Raw genomic sequence first — 10,976 nt, forward strand, 5'->3', positions numbered from 1 at the left:
AATAAATATAAACGGAAGCATTTATATCTTAATTAATTATCCTAATTTAATTAAAACCACTTGAAAAAACCTTGATTTTTCAATTAAAATTTGATGAGAGATGGTTATTAAGTTTATGATTTGTGTATTAACAATACAGAATTACTAATTAAATAAACTTAATTAAGCAATGATTATTAATAAATAATAAGTTTAAATGTACTTATTTTAATTTAAATATGCAAAAACAAAAGGAAAAAAAAAATCCAGCAACGAATTGCGTAACTTTACCGGCAAACAAGTTAAAGTTTTGTTTGGCGCCATCTGTTACGAGATTTTATTAAAAACTTTTTATATTATTATAAAATGGCAAAAAGCTTAATGTTGAGGGTATAGATAAGTTTTATAAACTATTGTAAATGCTAATAACGAGCAAAAATCTTTATTAAGTTCGAATCCACTCGAAGTGTGACACGTGACTCCCCTCTGTCTTCCCACACCTTCGACCTTTCACCACCAAAATTTAATAGAATTAACTCTCCTAATATATAATTCTCCCTGCAAAATTTCAGAAATTTTTAACAAAAGGCACAGGCGTTATTAAGCTTAAAATTGGATGAACAAATCCTGCCCCCATACACATACACACACTAACATTCATATATACAGAAACCCCCCTATTTTTTTATACATTTCTCAACGTTTGGGGGTCCCTCGAGTCCGAAAATGTAAAAATTTGGAAGGATCATTTTTTTGATTGGTGGCCACACTTGTGTATAACAGACAAGAAAGTAAAAAATCGATTAAATTTCTACCGATTTTTCTTATTAATTTTATATTCAATTAACTCGGAACGATAATAAATCAGACAGCAAAATCAGCTTCTAACGTATTTAAATGTGAAGAAAATTACAAGTCGAAAACTTTTTAAAAAAACACCGAATTCATTGTATTGTAATTAAAAGTCATCCTCATTTTCATTTGTCGAGGTCAAACTAATTGGATTCTTGAATGATAAATCAACAAATCACCTCAAAAGAAAGGAAAAAGAAGAAAAGAAAAGGCGATTTTTGTTTCGGCTATTGTCATTGGAGTCGATTTTTACGTGACGTAAACGTCGTATCTATGGGCAAAATGCTTACATCTAAGTAATATAATTAAAGGTCTGTTGGAGCTAAGTTTATTACTTAGGCTACAGGATGTGATAGACGTGTTTGCATTGAAATCCTTAGCCTTAGGCTGTCGTGATTCCATTCTGCTCTTTCGATCAAGTTTGAAATAAGTTTAAAATAAACAGGAAATTTCTCTCAACTGATGCATGCTACTTGATAACTTTAAATTCTTTGCCTCTATACGTTACTCCTTTCTAAAAAAAAATACTTCTGGCTTTTTTAATATTCTCTCCAATTCTTAAATATTTAACAATAAACATCGTTAGGAATACCCCGGTGCCTTACTACTTAGAAAATAATAGAAAGTGCGGTTTCTACCACGTGGCAGATGACATTAACTCGACGCGTGATAAACTTTAAAAACGACAAAATAAATAAAGAAATAATAAAATATTAAAGACATAAAATAATAATATATTTCCGAAGAGTTATTCTTAATTATAAATTAATAAATTATCGTATTTTCCGGCGTATAACGCGCATTTTCTTCTGTATTGTATGGGAATGGGGTGCACCTTATACGCCGGAAAATACGGTACTATAAAGAATGTAGCTTTTTTTTTTATTATTTTTAATTAGAAAATTCGATTAAAGATAAATTCAAATTTTTCTTTAACAGGTTAGAACACGAAGTGCATATAATTTTTATGTCTAATATTTAATCTTTATATTACAATCCAATAATTCCATCTGTTTCCCTGCAATCTTTCTCGCATTTCCGACTCATTAAGCTTGGATTACTCCAATTGAATCGTTTCTAACTTATCTATTGGAAATTATTCTTATCTCTAGTCCTGTACTTAGTCCTTTCGATCCAATTAATCTTTTGAAACTCTTAAAAATAACTCCAAACCATCCTAAAACGTCATTATTGACAATTAATGACCGCGAGAGTCATTAAAGGAAAAAAACAGGAATTTTATCAGCAAAACAATTAATATAAAACATTTAAATAAATGTAAACGTTATATTTAATAAATAAAAATATTTTCCGTATTATTAAATTTAATAAAACAATTTTTAAGGCTATCGTATCCATAAAATTCCTTTGTAGAAACTTAATATTTTATTCGGAATTTCTCATCCCATTGTTTTTCTTTGTAATGATTGATCCCCTTTACTTTTCTCCTAATATACAATTACAGTTTCCAGTTACAAAACGTTCAGTAATTCGATTCTTTTTCTGTTTGTCTTACGCTGGAGATGTTTTAGTTTTGAAATATTCCGCAGACGGAGCAATTTTCGATCCTCTTTTCTCTTTGAATGACAGTTATTGCGTGGACTAAACACGAGTTTAAAAAAGGAAAAAAAATTGGAAAATTTTAATGATTAAATATCGAAATTTTCCAATTCGATCGTTACAGACAGACAACCTTATTTTCTAGATAATGTATATATATATATATAAAAGAGAGATAGTGAGAGAATTGAAAGAAACAGATATCGCAAAATCGATCCCAGTTACATGCCAAAAATGAGTCTGGTATATGTTCTCCCATGTGATGAAGGATGATATATTTGACACCATATCTCACAAACATACAACTGACGAAGCTCTGTGAAAGATCAGATGATGCCTTTGCCAGCCAATTGTAGAATTTATCATCATCTAGAACAGTGTTTCCCGGACTACTGCTCCCTTCTAGTGCGTATATTTCTTTATCCCCCTTGTTTATTAATCCTTCTATTGTCCCTTGCTTTCTAGTGTTCCCCTTGCCTTTGGAAAACACCGATATGGAAGAATATGACTAGAAAGGCCCCCTTTTAGCGTATATATTTCTTTAACCCACTTGTTTAATAACGCCCACATTGCCCCTTTGCTTTCCAGGGCTCCTCTACCATCCTTCGCCTTTGGGAAACACTGATTTGGAAGAATATAACTAGGAAGGTTATTGTAGAGAGAATTTCACTGGGATTATTTCACATAAAAATTAAATTTCACTAATTAATTAAATTTTTCTTCTTTTTAACTCTGTTTTAAAATTGATTACAAAAAAATGTAATTAGTTACTTTACAATATTTTAACGGTAAACATTGTTATATCGGCGGGTCTAACTGTAGTTACAGAAGCTAATTATCTGAATTAATCCTTAATTTAATCCTGTTGGTTACTGATTAATTAGAATAAGCACCCTTGCTTTTGAATAATAATATGCTATATCTAAATGTTATAAATAATTATTTTCAAATACTTTCCATCGTAAGTTGCAGTAATGAGGAAACTAGAAACAGGATATTTCATTATGGAGTTGAGATTAATTTCGTTTCGGTGAGCTGTAGAGTTAAATTTCCGTTTTAAATTAATAAATGTCGACAAAGTGTATATTTTTGAATCAAAAATTCAATTATTGTCATATGGTCAGACCGTATTTAGACACATTGAGAGGGATGGAGAGCGTGGAGGCTGATATTTCTGACTGATACCTATGGCTGATGCTAGTATTTCATAGAGTGCCAATCAAGAAGACACTCTCCTCTATCCTCCCCCTCCCCAAACCCTAATTTATACTGTAATATTATAATAATAATTATAATAATTCTTATAAATCTGTATAAACAGGAACCGCACCGATTATTTTTCCGGTTTGGCAGGTTTCCGTTTGCCACGGGTTTTTTATTAAACAGAAAATCGCTCTGTTCTGAAGAAATTTTCCGTTTTACACAGGTTTTACTGTATGATTACTATTTTATCTGTGACTTTTCCGACTATTCAGCGATCTGATACTGATTTTTCGTACGGATGCCAGTCAAGAAGGCCGGCTCTTTTCCATTCTCTTCATCCCTCACGCCCTTCTTTATACTGTAATTCCCGTAAAACCTGTGTAAACCGGAATATTTTTTCCGGATTGGCGGGGTTTCTGTTTTAAACGGTCTTTTTAACAAAAATATCGCTCCGTTTCGAAGAATTTTTTCCGTCTTAGACAGGTTTTACTGTATTACTACTATTTTTCCCCTGACTTTTCCGACTATTCGCCAACGTTAAGAAACGAAACACTCCCTCAAACCTCCCAGTAGCTTCGCTCCATATACTATACGCTTATAACCTCGTTCTATATTAAGCATTCATTAATGACGACATCAGGACACATTAAAAGTTGGAATTATGTTTGTTATCTTCGTTATTTCTCTTTCACTACAACTAATTGAAGACAACCAGAGGATAATTTTTACCATCAGTCGGAACAGGAAACAACGTGGCATCATCTACTGTAATACAGAAAGTTTCGAAATGATGTATTCATAATGTAATTTTTCTTATTGTTTTTCTCATTAAAATTTGAATTAAACACCTTCTTAGTAGCCTAGTTGTCGATTCGCCTTGTTGAATTCATTTAGTTCATTTTCTTTCTAATGAGCGTAATTAAAGTAATTATCTTGATTTGTAATATATCCAATTATAGAACGATGTTTGTCAAATAAATTAAAATCGATTATATGAAAGATTAATAATAAAAATCTCGTTAATTTAAGTAAACTATGAGTATATTCTTTTTTCTATGTAAATTTACTTTTAAGACATGAATATAAGCGATTAGAAGTTCTACAAGTATATCAAAAGCTCGATAATTTTACTCTTTAAATAAATAAATAAAATTTGATTAAATTTTATATTGAGTTTTTGTTTACTGAACAAAAAAATTTTAATAATTTAACAAATAAAATTACGTTATTCTATATATTATAAGGTTTAAATAGTCTTAAAATAGCATCAGATCAGAACTTTGTCCATCGTGGCGGAATGGACCAATGGTCGTGAGTTCGGACCTCTTTTTATAACTCGTGGGCGCTAAGAGGACCTTTTTAGCGAGCTCATTATGTGTTTGGCCAAGCCGCAATGGTACGAACGGTGAAAGATGGGGCCCGACGTATTCGGACGGGCCACTCCAGAAAAATTCATTGGACTTTCGATCGATCCGGTTTCGATTCTGACTCCCTCAGAGTGGTAAGTTAACACCTAAATAGGGAGGCCTTCTTTAACTCTCCGCCCTTAGGGCGGAGAGTTAAAGGACTAACAGGACTATAAATGAGAGGTGAGTTTTCCGTAAAAAGTCTCCCTACAGGCACCGCTTGGCAGATTGCCCAAATGTTGCTCTTCCTTATATACAGTACCTAAACTTTACCATTAGCGGGCCAAATTGCGCGAAAGTTGTAGGTAGGCAACCCACAAAAATTTCGTACATTTATGGCTGACAATAATGTTCGTGAGTCATATTGACGCGTGCCCAAGGACCGCAGTTTGGGTACCATCAATTCAAACTTAAATTTTATTCGGTTATCATCAGTAGAAATTGTTCTAGATTACGTTTATGAACAATTAAGTATAACTGTGATTAATTAAAAATATATTTACTTCAAATATTTTTGTGTAAGCGATAGAAAGTTTAATATCATTTGAATTTATTTATAGCATCAATATTTTTTATATTCTGATATTCTGTCAAATATGCTGAAGTGTAATGTAAATATACGTAGAATTTACATGCCATAAAATATCAAAATCGACCGAATATCCTATACAAAATTTTGATTTTCCAATCTGTCGATTTTTAATACGTTGTTGAGAACGGAGTGGAGAGAAAAAAAATTAAAGAACGTTTATTTTAATTTGGCCAAATTATTTTACCTCTTAAATTTAAAAATAAATAATTAAGAAAACAAATTATTTTCTGCTTAAAATTATCTTTATATTTGCGTATTAACTGGTGCCAAATTATTATAGAATACTCAACGTTATGTACTTGTAGTAAAAAGGTTTTAATATTGCTCTTAAATTATCAAGTATAAATTAAGAATTTTTTAAATTAACGCAATTACAATGAATATGTGTAAAGTAATCAAAAAATTATCTTAGTTAAACAGTGATTTTACTCATCCTTTCTTTTGCGAAAACACTCTTAAGATTTTTTAACGTAATACTTGAATGACGTAAACAATATTTATTTAGTCGTATTTGTTAACACGAGATGGCCGCGCTTTCTAACGGTGGATGCCACGCCTCGAATCGATGTTGTGACGAAAATTAAGTGAAATATTAAACAAAACGTAATGCATGGTATATATTGGTAGATTATTTAGACGATCGCAAATACAAACAACAATTATACCAATAAAAAACACTGTGTAGACAGGATCAAGAAGAGAATTGGATTGATCATGTTCAATCTACTTCTATGGCAACCTGGCGACGTATGTAGGCGTTAGACACCTGAAAAACACCCAGCAAACTTCAACGTGGCCAAGCAATTAGATCGAATTCGAACCCGCGACCATCACTGTTCAGTGGTTTTTATCCACTCGACTATTGAGCTGAGAGGAAGAGAAATTCGGAGCTGAAATCCTTAATGCTCGAGTTTTTAGAGGACCGAGACAAAATTTTAACTATAAAATCTAGAAAATTAATGTAATTTCAATTGTAAAAAATGGAAAAAAGAAGCGTGACAAATCTAGAGGTTACGTCAAAAAAATGCGTAAAGGAGCCCGGGGGTCCTAGTCCAAAGGCGCGTTATAATTTATAGGGTCCAGGAAATTTTAATTAGGGGCCGGGCCCCTGCACAATGTTGACTTCAGAAGTTTTTTATCGAGTGAATTTTTTGGGGAAAATATTTTCTTATAATAGATTGATTTGGAGCCTCCTGTTGGTGGGCCCTTTTTGCCCATAGGATAACGCGCCACTCCCTAGGCTTGCAATTACTTCTTTCATTACAAGAATAACTAAATAAAACAACAAAAGAAACAAGTACATGAACAGGAATGCAGCTTTAAATCGAAATAAGCTTATGTATGTACGAACATTTGTTTACTTGACATTTTCAAATATTTTGACAGAAATCTGGATTTTTAATAACATAAACTTTGGTATTAAAGTCAAATAACGTATTTAAATGGTTGATTGCAAACAGAATTCTATTATTTCCCAATCCGTATAATGGAATTCCATTAAATATATCAAAACGGTATTTGTTTGTTGATTTAACAGGAATAGAAAACCTCTAGAGATGCTTCAAATAAACTTATTTTTCATGATTAAATAATTGTAATAAAGATAAATATTTTGTATGTACATAAAGTGCTTTAATATCTTGTTCTTAATTGTTTCGTGACTTGATTAAAATCGCATTATATTCAATTTTCCAACTTCAGAGGCGGTTATTATTCATTTTATTTACCAAACAAATATTAATACGATAATAGATTATATTTACTAATTGCTTTCTATGTGGGATCTACATAGAAATTTTTAAACTCCTTCCGAAAAATGTCAGAAAATCAACACTTTACGTAGGACCTTCTAATTCAAATCTGCCTGGGACACCTGAAGCTATTACACACCACTGCGTAATTATATCGTCACCACAGGCTTCAAAAGAAAGAGGCCCTCCTTCGCTATTTTATCTAATATCGATGTTTGAAAGAGGACGACTTGTAAAGAAACTTTTAAAGTTTTCTAATGTTTATTCTGAAATTTTTAACACGTTTTAAATTAGCAATTGTTAAGTGTGTATAGTACAAGTATTCATAAGCATACAACAAAATATTATCTTTCCTCGGTATCATTCTGTATTAATTAATATTTAATTCTAGAAAATGTATTTATTTGTATTTTCTATTAACTGTTTGTTATTTATGCATTAAGAAACAAAAAAATAATTAATAATTAATAAATAATTATTGTTGCACTAAAATGTTGAGTGTTTTATTTAAAGAATTATATATTTATTTAAAATTTAATCAGAAATCTATAGATATATATAAATAAGGATATTTGTTTGTTTGTTTGTTTGTTTGCTATACACTCTTAGACCGTTCGACCAATTGTTTCGAAACTCGGCAATTACGTTCACGTTCTTCTAACTAATACAATGTCCCGATTCTACCCCAAAATATCGATTGGACTTCTATAAATCAATTAATTTCTATCTACATTCGATTTTCTGATTTTACACGTAGCGCCATCTGTTGGCAAAAATTTTAAAAAATAATAAACTAAATACTGTATGATTCTTACAAGAAAGATAGAATTCTTTTAGTGGTGTCTTGCTCCTGTATATTATACTTTTTCTGTTAGCAATATAGTCGTGCTGGTCATCTATTAATCTTTGTTCAGAAGAAAATTTTGAATCGAAATAACGTGACTTCTGATTAAATCGAAGATTGATATATAGTTAATCTACGCCTCCTGCCCCGAAGCTTTCCATATTTAGTCTCATCTTTTACCTATCTAACTCTTATCTCGAGATTAAAGAAGGACAGACAGTGGAAATTTATAGGTTTACAATTTTTTTAAAATTGCAGCCCAATAATTTTTCTATAAACGTGATACTTACGAGATCATACTCCCCACGTAGTTTATACAATCTTTTGAAAAAATATAAACACTAATATCACATAAAAACGATTATTCTGGGATATTTATAGGATTTTTTTTTTATTTAAACCAGTCGTACGAAGTCTTTTGGACATTTAGGTACGCTACTTCGATCACCTGCGGAGGCCATCACAACCTGTCTAACGCGTATCACTTTTTAAATATTAAAAGTATACCGGTATTAATTAATAGTCGTTGACCGTCCTCTATTCCGGAAAGAGATCAGCGACTACATTTGGTCGAATTTACTTCGACTCCCTTCTGCAACAGCCTCTTCTTTCTAACGAACCAGTGGTATGGTGATATTCGAATAGGAAAATTACATAATACCAGGTTACCGGCCTGCACAAAATATGATTTAAATGATTTTCGAGAGTGCCGTGTTTAAATATTTGGTCCATTTTTCGCGGAATTTGATTGATTGGCAGATCACCGTTTGATATTCGGCTGTAAATGATACGGTTTCTTCCCAGACTTAACAATTAGGAAAAAATACAATCTCTCTCTGAGCAAAAAGCTCGGATGTAGTAGTAAGAATTATTCTCTCTCCGCTGAGTACACGGGGTATGAATAACAACTTAATTTTCATATTAATTTAGTATTTATTTTTCAAAATAAGTTAACAATTTAAAATATATATAATTTTGAATTTCAATACTTTCCACCCACCAGAAAATCGTAGATATCTCTCCTGTTTCTTTTTATAACTAGTTCTTTGGCGATATCCAAGGCTGTTTTGTTGGTCTCTGGAGACTTAGTGTGTATATCACAGTTAGCTGCTGTTAACAGTTCTACTACTTTCAAGAAACCGCTATCAACCGCACACATCAAAGAAGTATAACCCCTAAAATTCTGCATATTTCTGTCCATTTTCGAGTATTTCAGCAATGCGAGCGTTGCTTCTGCGAAACCTCTTCCGGCAGCAATATGCAATGCGGTGTCACCGTCTATATCTTGAGCATTTGGATCGCATCCTTTTTCTAACAATTTTTTTATCACTTCGCTGGCATTTTTCTTGGCTGCATAATGAAGTAAAGTGTATTGGCTTCCATCTCTGACATTTGTATCTATTTGGCATTGTAACATAGCCAGAGCCGAAAGAAAGTTTCCGTGATCTATTGCGGTGGCTACGGGAATTTCTCCTAAATTATTTTTTATGTTAATATTAGGTCTAGCTGAAAGAATAATCTCTATAGCTTCCACGTCTTCTTTTTTTCCCATGGCCAATATATGAAGAGGCGTATTTCCTAATTTATCTTTTAATTCTAAATTACATCTCGATACCATCTCTTTTAGTATACCATGCAACGTAGATGCAGGGATATTCTTCACCGATGTACAAACTTTACATAAAATATGCATGGGTGTGCTTTCGGTCACTTTATCTTGAATGTTGTAATTTGCATTTCTTCGTTCCAGAAATAACTCTACTATTTCCTTATTAAAAACTTTCGGTTTAACAGACACGTGGAGAGCCGTAATACCCTGGATATTGGTGAGGTTGATGTCAGCGTGTGCTTCTAACAAAGCCTTGACGATTTCCACGTGCCCCAAATTAGTCGCTTCGATTAAGGGCAATTTTCCCGTAGCCATGTCTTGAGCATTGGGATTTATCCCCGCCTCCAAAGATCTTCGTACCTGCTCTACGTTATTACTCCGAATAGCTTCGTGAAATTCTCTGATTTTCTTATCTAAATCAGTTCGATGTAAAACGAAATGCAGGCTACGAGAGGTCTTTCCGTTAATGGAGGAATCGTCTTGAAGATTTCCAAGACTCTCCTCAACGTCTGCAAGGAAATCTTTTTTTCCGTTTGTGACGTTCTTATGAGACATCCTTTGCCAAATACGAATTTTACTGAACAAATTAATGGTCTCTATAGCCGTAAACTACACTAGACCTGTAATTCCGAGATGCTTGTTGGAATGACAATGCCGTTGTTCGTCACAATTAAATTTTAACAATGGAGTAAAAATGATTATAACTGCGCGTATTCCAAATCTTAGTCTATCACACAGGTTTCATCCTTCTGAGGCCGCGGAACACCATTCATATACTTTTTATTACACGGAGCATTAGCATCAATATATTCAATAAAGCAGCAACGAGTTGATCAACACTCCCGGCAACATTTAAACTTCTGGAGGTGTCATGTGTTATAGTTTATTAAGAAATGAACAGTAGCAAATTTGTTTGTAATAAATTAACTCTGTGCCTTCTGTTTCACTTATATTATTTTAATTCGACAATGATAAAACAAAATGATGACAAAATACCACGCCCTTATTCACTTTTTAACCATGGTATACTTACACCGATTGCGTTCCGTCACAACCAACCTTAAATTCAATTATGCTTGTCTCTAGCCTCTTGACGTCACGAAGTAACGACATCTCCTGGTAAAAACCAGAACGACGGCTACGGAATCGTTCTGTAAATAGCCGCCAGTCTTATTTCCAA

The 10,976-nt window shown here is 32.6% G+C and overlaps 1 protein-coding gene across 1 annotated transcript; it reads right to left on the minus strand.

Moving 5' to 3' along the window:
* Positions 1-9,090: 9,090 nt before the first annotated feature.
* Positions 9,091-10,485, minus strand: LOC136986062 (ankyrin-1-like). Its single transcript, XM_067283520.1, has one exon. The coding sequence runs from the start codon at positions 10,349-10,351 to the stop codon at positions 9,170-9,172; it is 1,182 nt and encodes a 393-aa protein (XP_067139621.1). The 5' UTR covers positions 10,352-10,485; the 3' UTR covers positions 9,091-9,169.
* Positions 10,486-10,976: the final 491 nt, after the last annotated feature.

This window comes from Centruroides vittatus, unplaced genomic scaffold, assembly GCF_030686945.1.
Source record: "Centruroides vittatus isolate TY-2023 unplaced genomic scaffold, ASM3068694v2 contig_990, whole genome shotgun sequence".
NCBI lineage: Eukaryota > Metazoa > Arthropoda > Arachnida > Scorpiones > Buthidae > Centruroides > Centruroides vittatus.

Bases quoted from the DNA above. Each gene is read 5' to 3' on its own strand.
- LOC136986062 (XM_067283520.1), bottom strand. From the start codon at position 10,351: ATGTCTCATAAGAACGTCACAAACGGAAAAAAAGATTTCCTTGCAGAC.